This window comes from Salvelinus namaycush, chromosome 1 (genome assembly GCF_016432855.1).
Source record: "Salvelinus namaycush isolate Seneca chromosome 1, SaNama_1.0, whole genome shotgun sequence".
In the NCBI taxonomy this organism is placed as follows: Eukaryota; Metazoa; Chordata; class Actinopteri; order Salmoniformes; family Salmonidae; genus Salvelinus; species Salvelinus namaycush.
The window spans coordinates 47,574,984-47,586,967 of NC_052307.1; the positions used below are offsets into that span (position 1 = coordinate 47,574,984).

General features: G+C 40.2%; 1 protein-coding gene across 1 annotated transcript in view; it reads right to left on the reverse strand.

The window, feature by feature from the left end:
• Positions 1-4,429, reverse strand: part of prdm6 (PR domain containing 6) — a 56,027-nt gene extending 51,598 nt beyond the window's left edge. Inside the window, exons 1-3 of the mRNA XM_038998809.1 lie at positions 4,174-4,429; positions 3,937-4,101; positions 1,214-1,521 (exon numbers count right to left, since the gene is read on the reverse strand). Of these exons, the coding sequence (XP_038854737.1) occupies positions 1,214-1,521; positions 3,937-4,101; positions 4,174-4,429 (729 nt within the window). The remainder of the gene's footprint in view (positions 1-1,213; positions 1,522-3,936; positions 4,102-4,173) is intronic.
• Between the last annotated feature and the right edge of the window lie 7,555 nt (positions 4,430-11,984).

The following is an 11,984-nucleotide window of genomic DNA, read 5'->3' on the forward strand; positions in this document are numbered from 1 at the left end:
GGAGTAGTACACAGCGTTGTACAAGATCTTCAGTTTCTTGACAATTTCTCGCATGGAATAGCCTTAATTTCTCAGAACAAGAATAGACTGACGAGTTTCAGAAAAAAGTTTTTGTTTCTGGCCATTTTGAGCCTGCAATCGAACCCACAAATGCTGATTCTCCAGATATCAACTAGTCCAAAGAAGGCCAGTTTTATTGCTTCTTTAATCAGAACAACAGTTTTCAGCTGTGCTAACATAATTGCAAAAGGGTTTTCTAATGATCATTGAGCCTTTTAAAATTATAAACTTGGATTAGCTAACACAACGTGCCATTGGAACACAGGAGTGATGGATGCTGATAATGGGCCTCTGTACGCTTATGTAGATATTCCATTAACAATCAGCCGTTTCCAGCTACAATAGTGATTTACAACATTAACAATGGCTACACTATATTTCTAATAATTTTGATGTTATTTTAATGGACAAGAAATTTCTAAGTGACCCCAAACTTTTGAACGGTAGTGTATATATATATATATATATATATATACCCTTTAATGCGGTAAAAATTGGCAGTGATAAATCAACTATTGATTTAAGCGACAAACTGATAGAACGCCATTCAAACCAAATGCCATTCAAAAACATCACACTTCATTTCTTTGTAATATTCGTATGTTGGATGTTAGGGGGAAAAAAACGAATTTGCGTCAGTTAGTTTAAAAGGCACCTCTTTTGGCAGGTACACTGTATCGTGGCCTTCTCCCGTGCTCTGAATTCTCAGCCTCAAATATCCGTTGATGTGGTTAACGGGTGAGAATGATCATTGGTCAGCTGAGGAAACAGTGACCTTTATCACCACTACCTCATGGGAGTTATCTATCAATTTCACTTGCCACACAAAACCGATTCAAATCATTAGCATACCGCCAAATGCTAATGCAGGTATTCATACTTACAGTATACAGGACATTGAATTTTCCCTTGAACTGTATACACATTGAATCACTTTCAATCAGTGTATGCAGCACTTACATCATGACATTATTCCTATACTGAAACACTTCAGGGTCATTTCTAGTACCCATATCATGGGGCCACACTTTAAAGACAAAATCGAGTGGATGTGTCCAAAACTTCACAACCCAATCCTGCTCATGTGTACTGTTACAGTACCTGGAGTGATGTTACACAATTTTAATTTCATCATCATGAACCATGAACTTACCTCCCATAAGTGCCTTGTGTTGCGCACCCCTCCTGACTGCAACTTATCCAGGAGGAGGGGGACTCCCGCAAAGGGGCCGATCCAGGTGCCCTGTGGGATACGCTGGGCGGCACAGATGCCGTAGCCAAGGCCGGGCACAGTGCTGGTGCAGAGGCACACCTCACGGGGCAGGTCCCGCAGCCAGTCAGGGACATCTGGGGGCGGCACGGCCGGCGCTGCACTGCTTGTCCCCACCAAGCGCCGCAGCGAGTGCAGGGGCCCGTGCATGGGGCACTCTCCGTTACGGTTATCTGCACACATGTCACACCCTGCAGGGCACAGCAGGTAGAGGGGGTTTACCAGCAACTCGTCTCACATGGTACACATGGGTTACTATCACATGTACTAACACTTTGACCAGGAAAAAATATATGTGTAATAAGTATAACTTATTTGCATTTTGATATATATGTATATATATATGTTTTTACTTTATTGTACTTATATATATATATATGGGTAGAAGAGTCATTGGTCAGGAGGAAGGGAGGAAGTACACACATTTTTAAGCAATCATTCAACATAAGTATTTTGTGACATGTTTTGAAAACATTTTCATGCAAATCTTCTGCATTGTTTGAAAATTATAATTTGATTATATTGCTCATTTAAGAGGCCACAATAATGTTTATGCATAACCAAACATAATTATGTTAAATATATGCCTAATTGGGTTTACAGAGGGATTGAAAAACATTGCACCTTCTGTCACTAAATGAATAAAAAAGTTATATCTAAATCAACTTAAGAATAGGGTGCGACTATGGTGTGGCCTTGCTCCTTGCTGTCATAGCGGCATGAGTCATGATACTGGGGGGATTCATTTTGGAACTGAAAGAGGTGTGCAACTCAAGTCAAGACCATACATATCCCACCGATGTTGTCATGTTGTTGATATGTTAATTTTGGCGATAAATTGGGGCTGTTTTACAAACATGAATGGAGTAAACTGGAATCGTAGGCTACTCCCAGACTGTTCCCCATGCAATGCGTAATGAATTTCATTTAAATAATAAAGTTTAAAAATGTAGGCTACTTGTCTATATGTCAAATCAAATCAAATCAAATGTTATTTTAAATTTGTATGTTACAGTCATTCAAATACCTGAACAGCACCAGCAACATGCTTCGTTGGTCATGCAGTAAGAAAGTTTAATTTCAACACGGCCGAAATATTTGGCGAAATGGCCTAAGGACAAACCAACACCTTTTTGACTGATTAATATAATCGTCTTCAAGTGTTAAGTACCCCCAAAAGTCCTGTTAGGGCTTCTGAGCTAGAAAAACAGTTTAGCCTATTAACAGGTTACACATAGCCTAAACTCAAGTAGGGCCTACACATTAAAACCTATCTGGCTGTCGGTGTAATTACACAAATTATGAAGTAAATGGAATTGTATGTTTCCTTGTGTAATACACACTTCAGCTATTTTATAAATGACCGACATAGCATTGGTTTGAAATATGGGGGAGAGAATACCGAATGTAGATAAAGCAGTCTCGCTGTCCCCGGGAGACTTCCATATACCATGTTCGGATGATGAATAGCGGCCGATGGAAAAGATCGATCTCTGATCCACACTCAGTCCACTCTCTTCTACAAAACTATACAGCAATTAATTGTGGCTTGTCCCCCCATCCCTCATCTCCTTGTGGCACATATCGATGGAGATTACTGCTGATGGGCCGTTTTATCACCTTAAATAAACACCACCATTTCAAACTTCGCTTTAATATAGAGAGGGTTGTCCTCGACGTCTATTTCCAACCGATAATGTAAAAGCAAAAATTCTTCAAGCAAAAAAATAAAATAAAAGACTGATGAAGAACGCAGACGGAATTTCTGATGTCAAAATCAATTGAATAATAAATATAAATAATGTGATGATGTTTATTTGAAGAAAATGAAAAGAGAAAATGATTGTTTTATTGGGCACTAATAAGAAAACAAATTGATAAAAGCTTCCATTGATTTTTTTTTTTTACTTAGCCTAAAGGCCTAATATTAGCCTATCAATGACGAGCTCAGTGTTATTTCTTATTTATCATATTTATCAGAATATGATTATTTGTGGAATCCCTTTAACTGTCTATAAATTGGAATTATAGGCAAATAAGGACATGTGGGCTATTGTTAAAGCCTATATCAACGGTTGTAAATGGGCTATAGCTAATACATTTGTCGCCCTTGCAAGTTGTGCTGCGGTTGAACACATGAAAAATACTATATTTGTTCATCAGTGGTATAGTCTATACATAAATTGCTGTGAATATAGATGATCAGAGTTAGTGAACCATGCATACGCCTAATTGACCCATATTACCCATACACGCGCGGGGCACTTGCTGATGGTAAGTGCTGAGAAGCATGACTTTAATGGGCCAAAACAGAAGTTTGGTGTGCTCGAGGACCCTTGATTAAAAGGCAATAGAAAGCCTAGCTAGGCCTAGCTTAGTTTATATTAGCCCATAAAGTCTGATAATGAGTGATGGGGAGGAGCGAGATTAAAATTATTGAAGTGTATTTGTTCAATTGTGAGCATAAAGTCAAATCACATTTTCTAATGGGCCTAAAATGCGGTCACCTTTTAACAGCTGTATAGCCTCGTTAAATAATGCCCCCTTTAAATAAAGGGAAAACAATATTTCCACTGGAATAGTATGTGTGTGGCATTCATACATACGATTGTTGTGGTCTCCGGTGTGATTGTTCAATGGGATAATCTCCATTCTCTGCTGTCCGTAGAGGTAGTAGTCTAACTCATCGGAGGTCAGTTTAAATCTGGACCCTTTGTCATTCTTAAAGCTGGAGGATATACAAAGTTCTTTCGCTTGGAGGTTGGTGTTGTCTGACGAGACAATGTCAGAAGAGAGAGTTTGTCCAAAAAGTGCAATTTGTGGCACAGATAGTTGAGATAAACCTGCCAATGATGAAACGGATGGAGTCGATGAAGATGTGGAGGAAGGTGTTAAAGCCGACGATGATGATGTGGAGGAGATCAGGTTCGGCCGCTGACGGAGACTTTCCACCGGAACAGCTACCCTGTCCGGCGGCTGCAGCTGCGTAATGCCTCCATTCTTCAACTGGCTTTGAGGGAAGAGCTGCTGCCAGTGTTGCATGTACGTCGGGTCCACTTTCAAGAAAGCAGATCCGCTAGGGTCACCGGGTTTTAACATCTCAAACAGGAGCTAGAGGAGACAGTAAGCAGTAGGCCTAACTTAGTCTACTTGAAAGAGACAAGTTGAGCATTCAAATGATGTTGCTTTGAAATAAGTGAATTATTACACAATACAACATATGTAAAAGAAGCAAAATATCTAACAATCGCACTTTACGCACAGTTTACACATTGCATGAACATGTGTAATCAATTTTGAAAGTAAAATAAATTAACACAGCGAGTTGACCTGACCAAAAGCAATTTACCAGTACAAACACTAAAATGTAAATGGAAGTCAACCTCATTAGCTTTTCAGGTCTGTGAACCTCCCATCACATAGGCTACTCATCCTTGCGCTAAGGCAATGGTAGACAGTCTGCTACTTTTTAGAGTTTACGAGCAATGTTCTTTTCAACGAAATGGCAAGTGGGAGCATCGACCTAACAAGACTTACTCTGTTGCGTGAAAAAGGGGATTGGTCCTCGAATGTGATTCCAATAGTATTTCCCAGACTCCTACACCATAATAGTATGACTTCGGATACGCGGCGTATGTTTCAAGCTCTATGTCTGAAGTACAATATTATCTCCTCCCGCTCTTGCCCCCTCTCCTCTGAGCACTCGCAGGATCAGAGCAACTGCACGTGGGTTTTACGACAGCATAAAACACAGGGGAGGAAAAAGTTCACACTGGCCCGAAATTGTATTGCAGCATCTCTTTGCCAAAACTATTCTTGGATTTTAGGCTTGAAATAGTTGAAAGTGGGACAGTTTTTAGTTAAATTAGAAATTCAAATAGATAACGCCCATGACCAACAGTATTAGCATATATAGCCTATTAGGGTGCGTATTTAACTTATGATCTGAGGCATGCAGTCATGCACCTTTGATTTATTTTCAACCACATGAATAAGGAACAAACATATTATGCTAATGATGAATACGAACGTTTGTTAATCATGTTTTGAAAGTTTTAATTTCATTGGGGTTCAAGGTGTGCAAGGGCTACTTAGGCATATGTATTCATATACACCTTTCCCTTTTTCATGACATTTGCCGATTGATTCAATAAATAGGTGCACCTCAAGATAATGTAGACTGCCTCATGGTATTGTTCCTTTAACTTGTTATCCAGAGCGTGTTTCCCACCGTTTCACATGAGCTTGAGAAAGTTATTACTGTTTGTACAGTGTCTGTATAGCCTATCTAAATGTAGGGCATTTTACACAATTCCTTCCAGAGGGGTGGTAAAATGTTTTGACTGGCGTGATTTTGACAAGGCCATTTGTCATCTCGAGACCTCTGTAGATTGATAACGAAGAAAAACACCAACATAATCGTCTGAAAATGAACTCTTGTCTACAAAAGCGCAATTTCACTGTAAAAGAATGTGAAAAATAACACAGCCCTCCAAACGGACTGATTGAGGGATTTCATGAGGGACGAATAGCCTAGCTCATGTAGGCTATACACACAAAAACTGATTCGAACCTCAACCCCTTATTTTTGCACACCAGTAGGCCTATTTACCTCAACTCCAATCATCAAACTCAACTTTACAACATGGGAATAAGTCAGTTATTTATGCATCAATCAGGTTTGGAGCACTAATAAGCCCTCTCAAGCTCACTGAAGCACTCAAACCTATCAATACATTTAACAGCCATTCAAAATATTATGAATGGGGTATTATGAATGGGGTGTTGCATGATTAAAGGGATATTATTAATATTATTCATAATAATAATCATAATTACTATAATAATTATAAATAATAATAATGAACTCATGTTATACGCCTATTCAATGGTTATTATGTAGGCATGTTGTTGTTGTTTGCTATAAGCATGACCAAATCATTGATATTGTCCTATGCTTGGATTTTTAATTAAGCTGCAACGTCGTTTCTAGAGCAAAGCGTAGCCTACACAAGGAGAGCATTGGTGTTTTCATTCATTGATTAATGCTTCCTAAAGTAAAGCACATTGGAGTAGGGGCCCGGATCAATAAATTAACTGCCAAAATTAATCATGTTCTATGACAAAAGCTAATTATTTAGACATAGGCCTATAGAAAATATTATTTATATATTTATGTAACCTTGATTTGAAAGCAGGCTATAGCCTACTGTTGTGCTCTCATTTGCATAGTGTATTCTGTTTGACATTCAATTAAAACGTTTACATTTCTTGTTAATTAATTCGCCTGATGAATGCAAGACAAATGGACGGCTGTCTTTGACAGAAGTCCGATAAAGAATTCACCAACCTCTCCCCATGCCCCAAGTGTCTCCTGATCTTGGCTCTAAGGTCACGGGTTGCTGAGTATATAATTCATTAATATGGACGTATATTCAGATGGGAGTTAGTCTCTTTATTTCAACTTATTCGACACCCAAGCAGGCCTATAAGTGTTTTGAGAAATGTGTAGCTGCTTAATATTTAGGACGACTAAATTATATAGCCAACATATAGGGATGAAAATTATGCTATTTTTAATTATTGGACATTAATGCTCAAGGCAGTATAAGAACAATACCGCCAGTTGAAAAAACGACTTTCACAAAAAAAAAACATTGTCAATTAAACGTGCAAATGGTGAGATACTTGTCTGTGACTTTTCAAGCAGGGAGATAACCTAAATGGGCATGTACTGTGTCATCATCTCGTTTCCGATTGGAGAAATGCAAGGTGTTACAATTGCCCACAGCCTCCCCATATTTATAGTATTTCTTACAAACTGTATACTTGAAAGTGCTAATTTGTTTCAATGAACAAGCTCTGCAGTCATGACACAATACACGATTTGAGTGCTTGCTCTTATTGGTGGTGTTGCCTAGGCTATATATTTCCCTAGGCATTACTTTCAACATGGGAAATGTAGGAGGAAGTATTTTCTTCATTCATGCTTTTGGATTTCCACGTTTCGATATAGGTAGGCTATTTTGATTAGGCCTATTGAATCCATCTCAGATGGAACTGGAGATTAGGTCAAAGAAGTTTGATCATTTTGGTCTTCATGGGCATAAACACATGTATTCTGTCAATATCAAATAGCCTAAATAGCCTACCCATGTCCTGAATTCTGTAGCCTATTCGCTGTCTCTTCACAGACATAAATCGCAACTCTCCATTTGTTTGTATACAGGAAAATAAACAATAGCCAAAGGCAATGAGAGTATAAGTATAGTCTCAATTCAAGGGCTGCAGATATTGGATGTGTAACCTCAAACCGCAGAACAATTGTGATGTCCCAAAAGTTGCAAAAGGACGCAGTAGTTGCCTGGTCCAGACTAGGGTTGAATGGCACGAACCAGATTTACCGGAATTTACCGCCCAAAACCACTCCCCTTTTCTGGGATAAATAACTGCGAGAAACCGGTAAATTATAATACATTATTTATATGACCTGTTAAATGATATGCTATGTCTAAATCTGGCTTCTCTACGGTCTCTGCATGAGAAATCATCAATGTTCAGGGTGGGGACAGACAGCCCATCTCAGTATGGAGCATGGTTCACAATGCATGTAGATCTAGCATCTCATCATGGTAACTTTTGTTCTTGTGGCAGGTAGCCTGCATTTGCTGCAGCATAGTCTATGCTACGGTAATATAATATAATTTACCCATCTCCATCTGGCTTCCAGGGGTTACCTTTTTTTTTATTGTAAAGATTTTTTAAATGTTTTATTGCAGCTGCAGAGTTTTAAAACAGGCTATCACTCCAATATCCTTGCTTTAAATCAGTACACGCATGAGCACTCTCTCGCAGTCTTTCTCTCTTTCCATCAACTCAAAAAATATATATTGAACAAAAATTTAAACACAACATGTGTTGGTACCATGTTTCATGAGCTGAAATAAAAGATTCCAGAAATGTTACAAACGCACAAAAAGCTTATTTCCCTCAAATGGTAAACACAAATTTGTTTACATCCCTGTTAGTGAGGATATCTCGTTTCCCAAAATAATCCAGCCACCTGACAGGTGTGGCATAAGAAGCTGATTCAACAGCATGACCAGTCCACAGGTGCACCTTGTGCTGGGGACAATAAAATGCCACTCTGAAATGTTCAGTTTTGTCACACAACACAATGTCACAGATGTCTCAAGTTTTGAGGGAGCGTGCAATTGATATGCTGACTGCAGGAATGTCCCCCAGAGCTGTTGCCAGAGAACTAAATGTTAATAACTCTACCATAAGCCGCCTCCAACATTGTTTCAGAGAATTTGGCAGTATGTCTAACTGGCCTTACAACCGCAGACCACGTGTAACCACGCCATGCCAGGACCTCCATATCCAGCTTCTACATCTGCGGGATCGTCTGAGACCAGTCACCCGGACAGCTGATGAAACGGAGGAGTATTTAGGTCTGTAATAAAGCCTTTCTATGGGGAAAAACTTATTTTGATTGGCTGGGCCTGGCTCCCCAGTGTAACGGCTGTTGTCGGGAGAAGGAGAAGACCAAGGTGCAGCGTGGTAAGTATTCATAATACTTTTAATAAATACGAATACTTTAACAAAAAAACAACAAAACGACAAACGAACAGTTCTGCAAGGTGCAATACACAAAACAGAAAACAACTACCCACAAACACAGGTCGGAACAGGCTACCTAAGTATGGTTCTCAATCAGAGACAACGATTGACAGCTGCCTCTGATTGGGAACCATACCAGAACAAACACATAGAAATACAACACACAGAACAAAACATAGAATGCCCACCCCAACTCACGCCCTGACCAACCAAAATAGAGACATAAAAAGGATCTCTAAGGTCAGGGCGTGACAGTACCCCCCCCCCCCCCCCCCCCCCAAAGGTGCGGACTCTGGCCGCAAAACCTGAACCTATAGGGGAGGGTCTGGGTGGGCATTTCACCGCGGTGGCGGCTCTGGTGCGGGACGTAGACCCCGCTCCACCTCTGGCTTGGCCCACTTAGGTGGCGCCTCTAGAGCGGGGACCCTCGCCACCGACCCCAGACTGGGGACCCTAGCAGCGGGCCCCGGACAGGAGGGCGACTGCGCTGAGCCGGCATCATCCCTCCTGGCTCGATGCCCACTCTAGCCCGGCCGATTCGAGGAGCTGCGATGTAGCGCACCGGACTATGCGTGCGCACTGGGAACGCACCTCGTGCGCACCTGCCCAGCCATGTGAAACCCATAGATTATGGCCTACTGAATTTATTTCTAATTGACCGATTTCCTTATACGAACTGCAACGCAGTAAAACAGTTTAAATTATTGCATGTTGATTTGATTTGTTTTGTTCAGTGTAGATAATCCGGTTCTAGATTGATATAGCCCTAGATGTCCTAGTCTACCTCTTTCAGGTAATACATTAAATGCAGTATTAACCTTATATTTAGCTAATTCATGAAGGGTTGGTTATGTATAGTAAGCTTCTAACTTGCAGCCTCTGTCTCTTGAATAATACGCACTGCACCAGTGCTCTTCTGGCCTATCTCCTTAAAAAATGCTCCTTCGCTCTTGGAGTCCCATGCAGGAAAAGCTAGACTAGAATAGCTTCTGGATATTACTTTTATACCATATCTTATACCAATAGCCTATGGGAGGAGGGACACAAGCTCTAGCTTGCTAAATGTTAAATAATGCAGCCAATAGAACTTGCAGGTAGTTTGAAAGAAGAGTGAACATGCAATGGCGGTAAGCTATTGCAATTAGGCCTATTTCATCAGACCCATAACCATTCAATCTTCGTAAAAGAGATGGTAAAGCCTTCTGCATCTATTTCCAGTCCAATATTATTCAAGAATGTCATTAAAATTATGAAGATAAGAACAACAAAACGTATTTAATTTAACTGTTGAAAGCAAGGAACGAATTAAGCAACAATAGAAAGAGAAAGAGGAGGTAGGCTAATAACATTAGGGGAAATAGTATGAAAGATATATATGCATCAGCCTACTAATTATACAAATAGGCCTGATTCTATTTTAAAATGTGTGTGAAATGTTAAATGTCAGAATAATAGTAGAGAAAATGATTTATTTCATCTTTTATTTCTTTCATCACATTCCCAGTGGGTTAGAAGTTTACATACACACAATTGGTATTTGGTAGCGTTGCCTTTAAATTGTTTAACTTGGGTCAAACGTTTTGGGTAGCCTTCCACAAGCTTCCCACAATAAGTTGGGTGAATTTTGGCCAATTTCTCCTGACAGAGCTGGTGTAACCGAGTCAGGTTTGTAGGCCTCCTTGCTCGCACACACTTTTTCAGTTCTGCCCCCAAATTTTCTATAAGATTGAGGTCAGGGCTTTGTGATGGCCACTCCAATACCTTGACTTCGTTGTCCTTAAGCCATTTTGCCACAACTTTGGAAGTATGCTTGGGGTCATTGTCCATTTGGAAGACCCATTTGCGACCAAGCTTTAACTTCCTGACTGATGTCTTGAGATGTTGCTTCAATAAATCCACATAATTTTCCTGCCTCATGATGCCATCTATTTTGTGAAGTGCACCAGTCCCTCCTGCAGCAAAGCACCCCCACAACATGATGCTGCCACCCCCGTGCTTCACGGTTGGGATGGTGTCCTTCGGCTTGCAAGCCTCCCCCGTTTTCCTCCAAATATAACAATGGTCATTATGGCCAAACAGTTCTATTTTTGTTTCATAAGACCAGAGGACAATTCTCCAAAAAATACGATCTTTGTCCACATGTGCAGTTGCAAACCGTAGTCTGACTTTTTTATGGTGGTTTTGGAGCAGTGGCTTCTCCCTTCCTGAGCAGCCTTTCAGGTTATGTCGATATAGGACTGGCCACCCCTCATAGCCTGGTTCCTCTCTAGGTTTCTTCATAGGTTTTGGCCTTTCTAGGGAGTTTTTCCTAGCCACCGTGCTTCTACACCTGCATTGCTTGCTGTTTGGGGTTTTATGCTGGGTGTCTGTACAGCACTTTGAGATATCAGCTGATGTAAGAAGGGCTATATAAATAAATTTGATTGAAATAGGACTCGTTTTACTGTTGATATATATACCTGTTTCCTCCAACATCTTCACAAGGTCCTTTGCTGTTGTTCTGGGATTGATTTGCACTTTTCGCACCAAAGTACGTTCATCTCTAGGAGACAGAACACGTCTCCTTCCTGAGCGCTATGACGGCTACATGGTCCTATGGTGTTTATACTTGTGTACTATTGTTTGTACAGATGAACGTGGTACCTTCAGGCATTTGGAAATTTCTACCAAGGATGAACCAGACTTGTGGAGGTCTACCATTTTTTTTCTGAGGTCTTGGCTGATTTCTTTTGATTTTCCCATGATGTCAAGCAAAGAGGCACTGAGTTTGAAGGTAGGCCTTGAAATACATCCAAAGGTACACCTCCAATTGACTCAAATTATGTCAATTAGCCTATCAGAAGCTTCTAAAGCCATGACATCAGTATCTGGAATTTTCCAAGCTGTTTAAAGGCACAGTCAACTTAGTGTATGTAAACTTCTGAACCACTGGAATTGTGATACAGTGAATTATAAGTGAAATAATCTGTCTGTAAACAATTGTTGGAAAAATTACTTGTGTCATGCACAAAGTAGATGTCCTTACTGACTT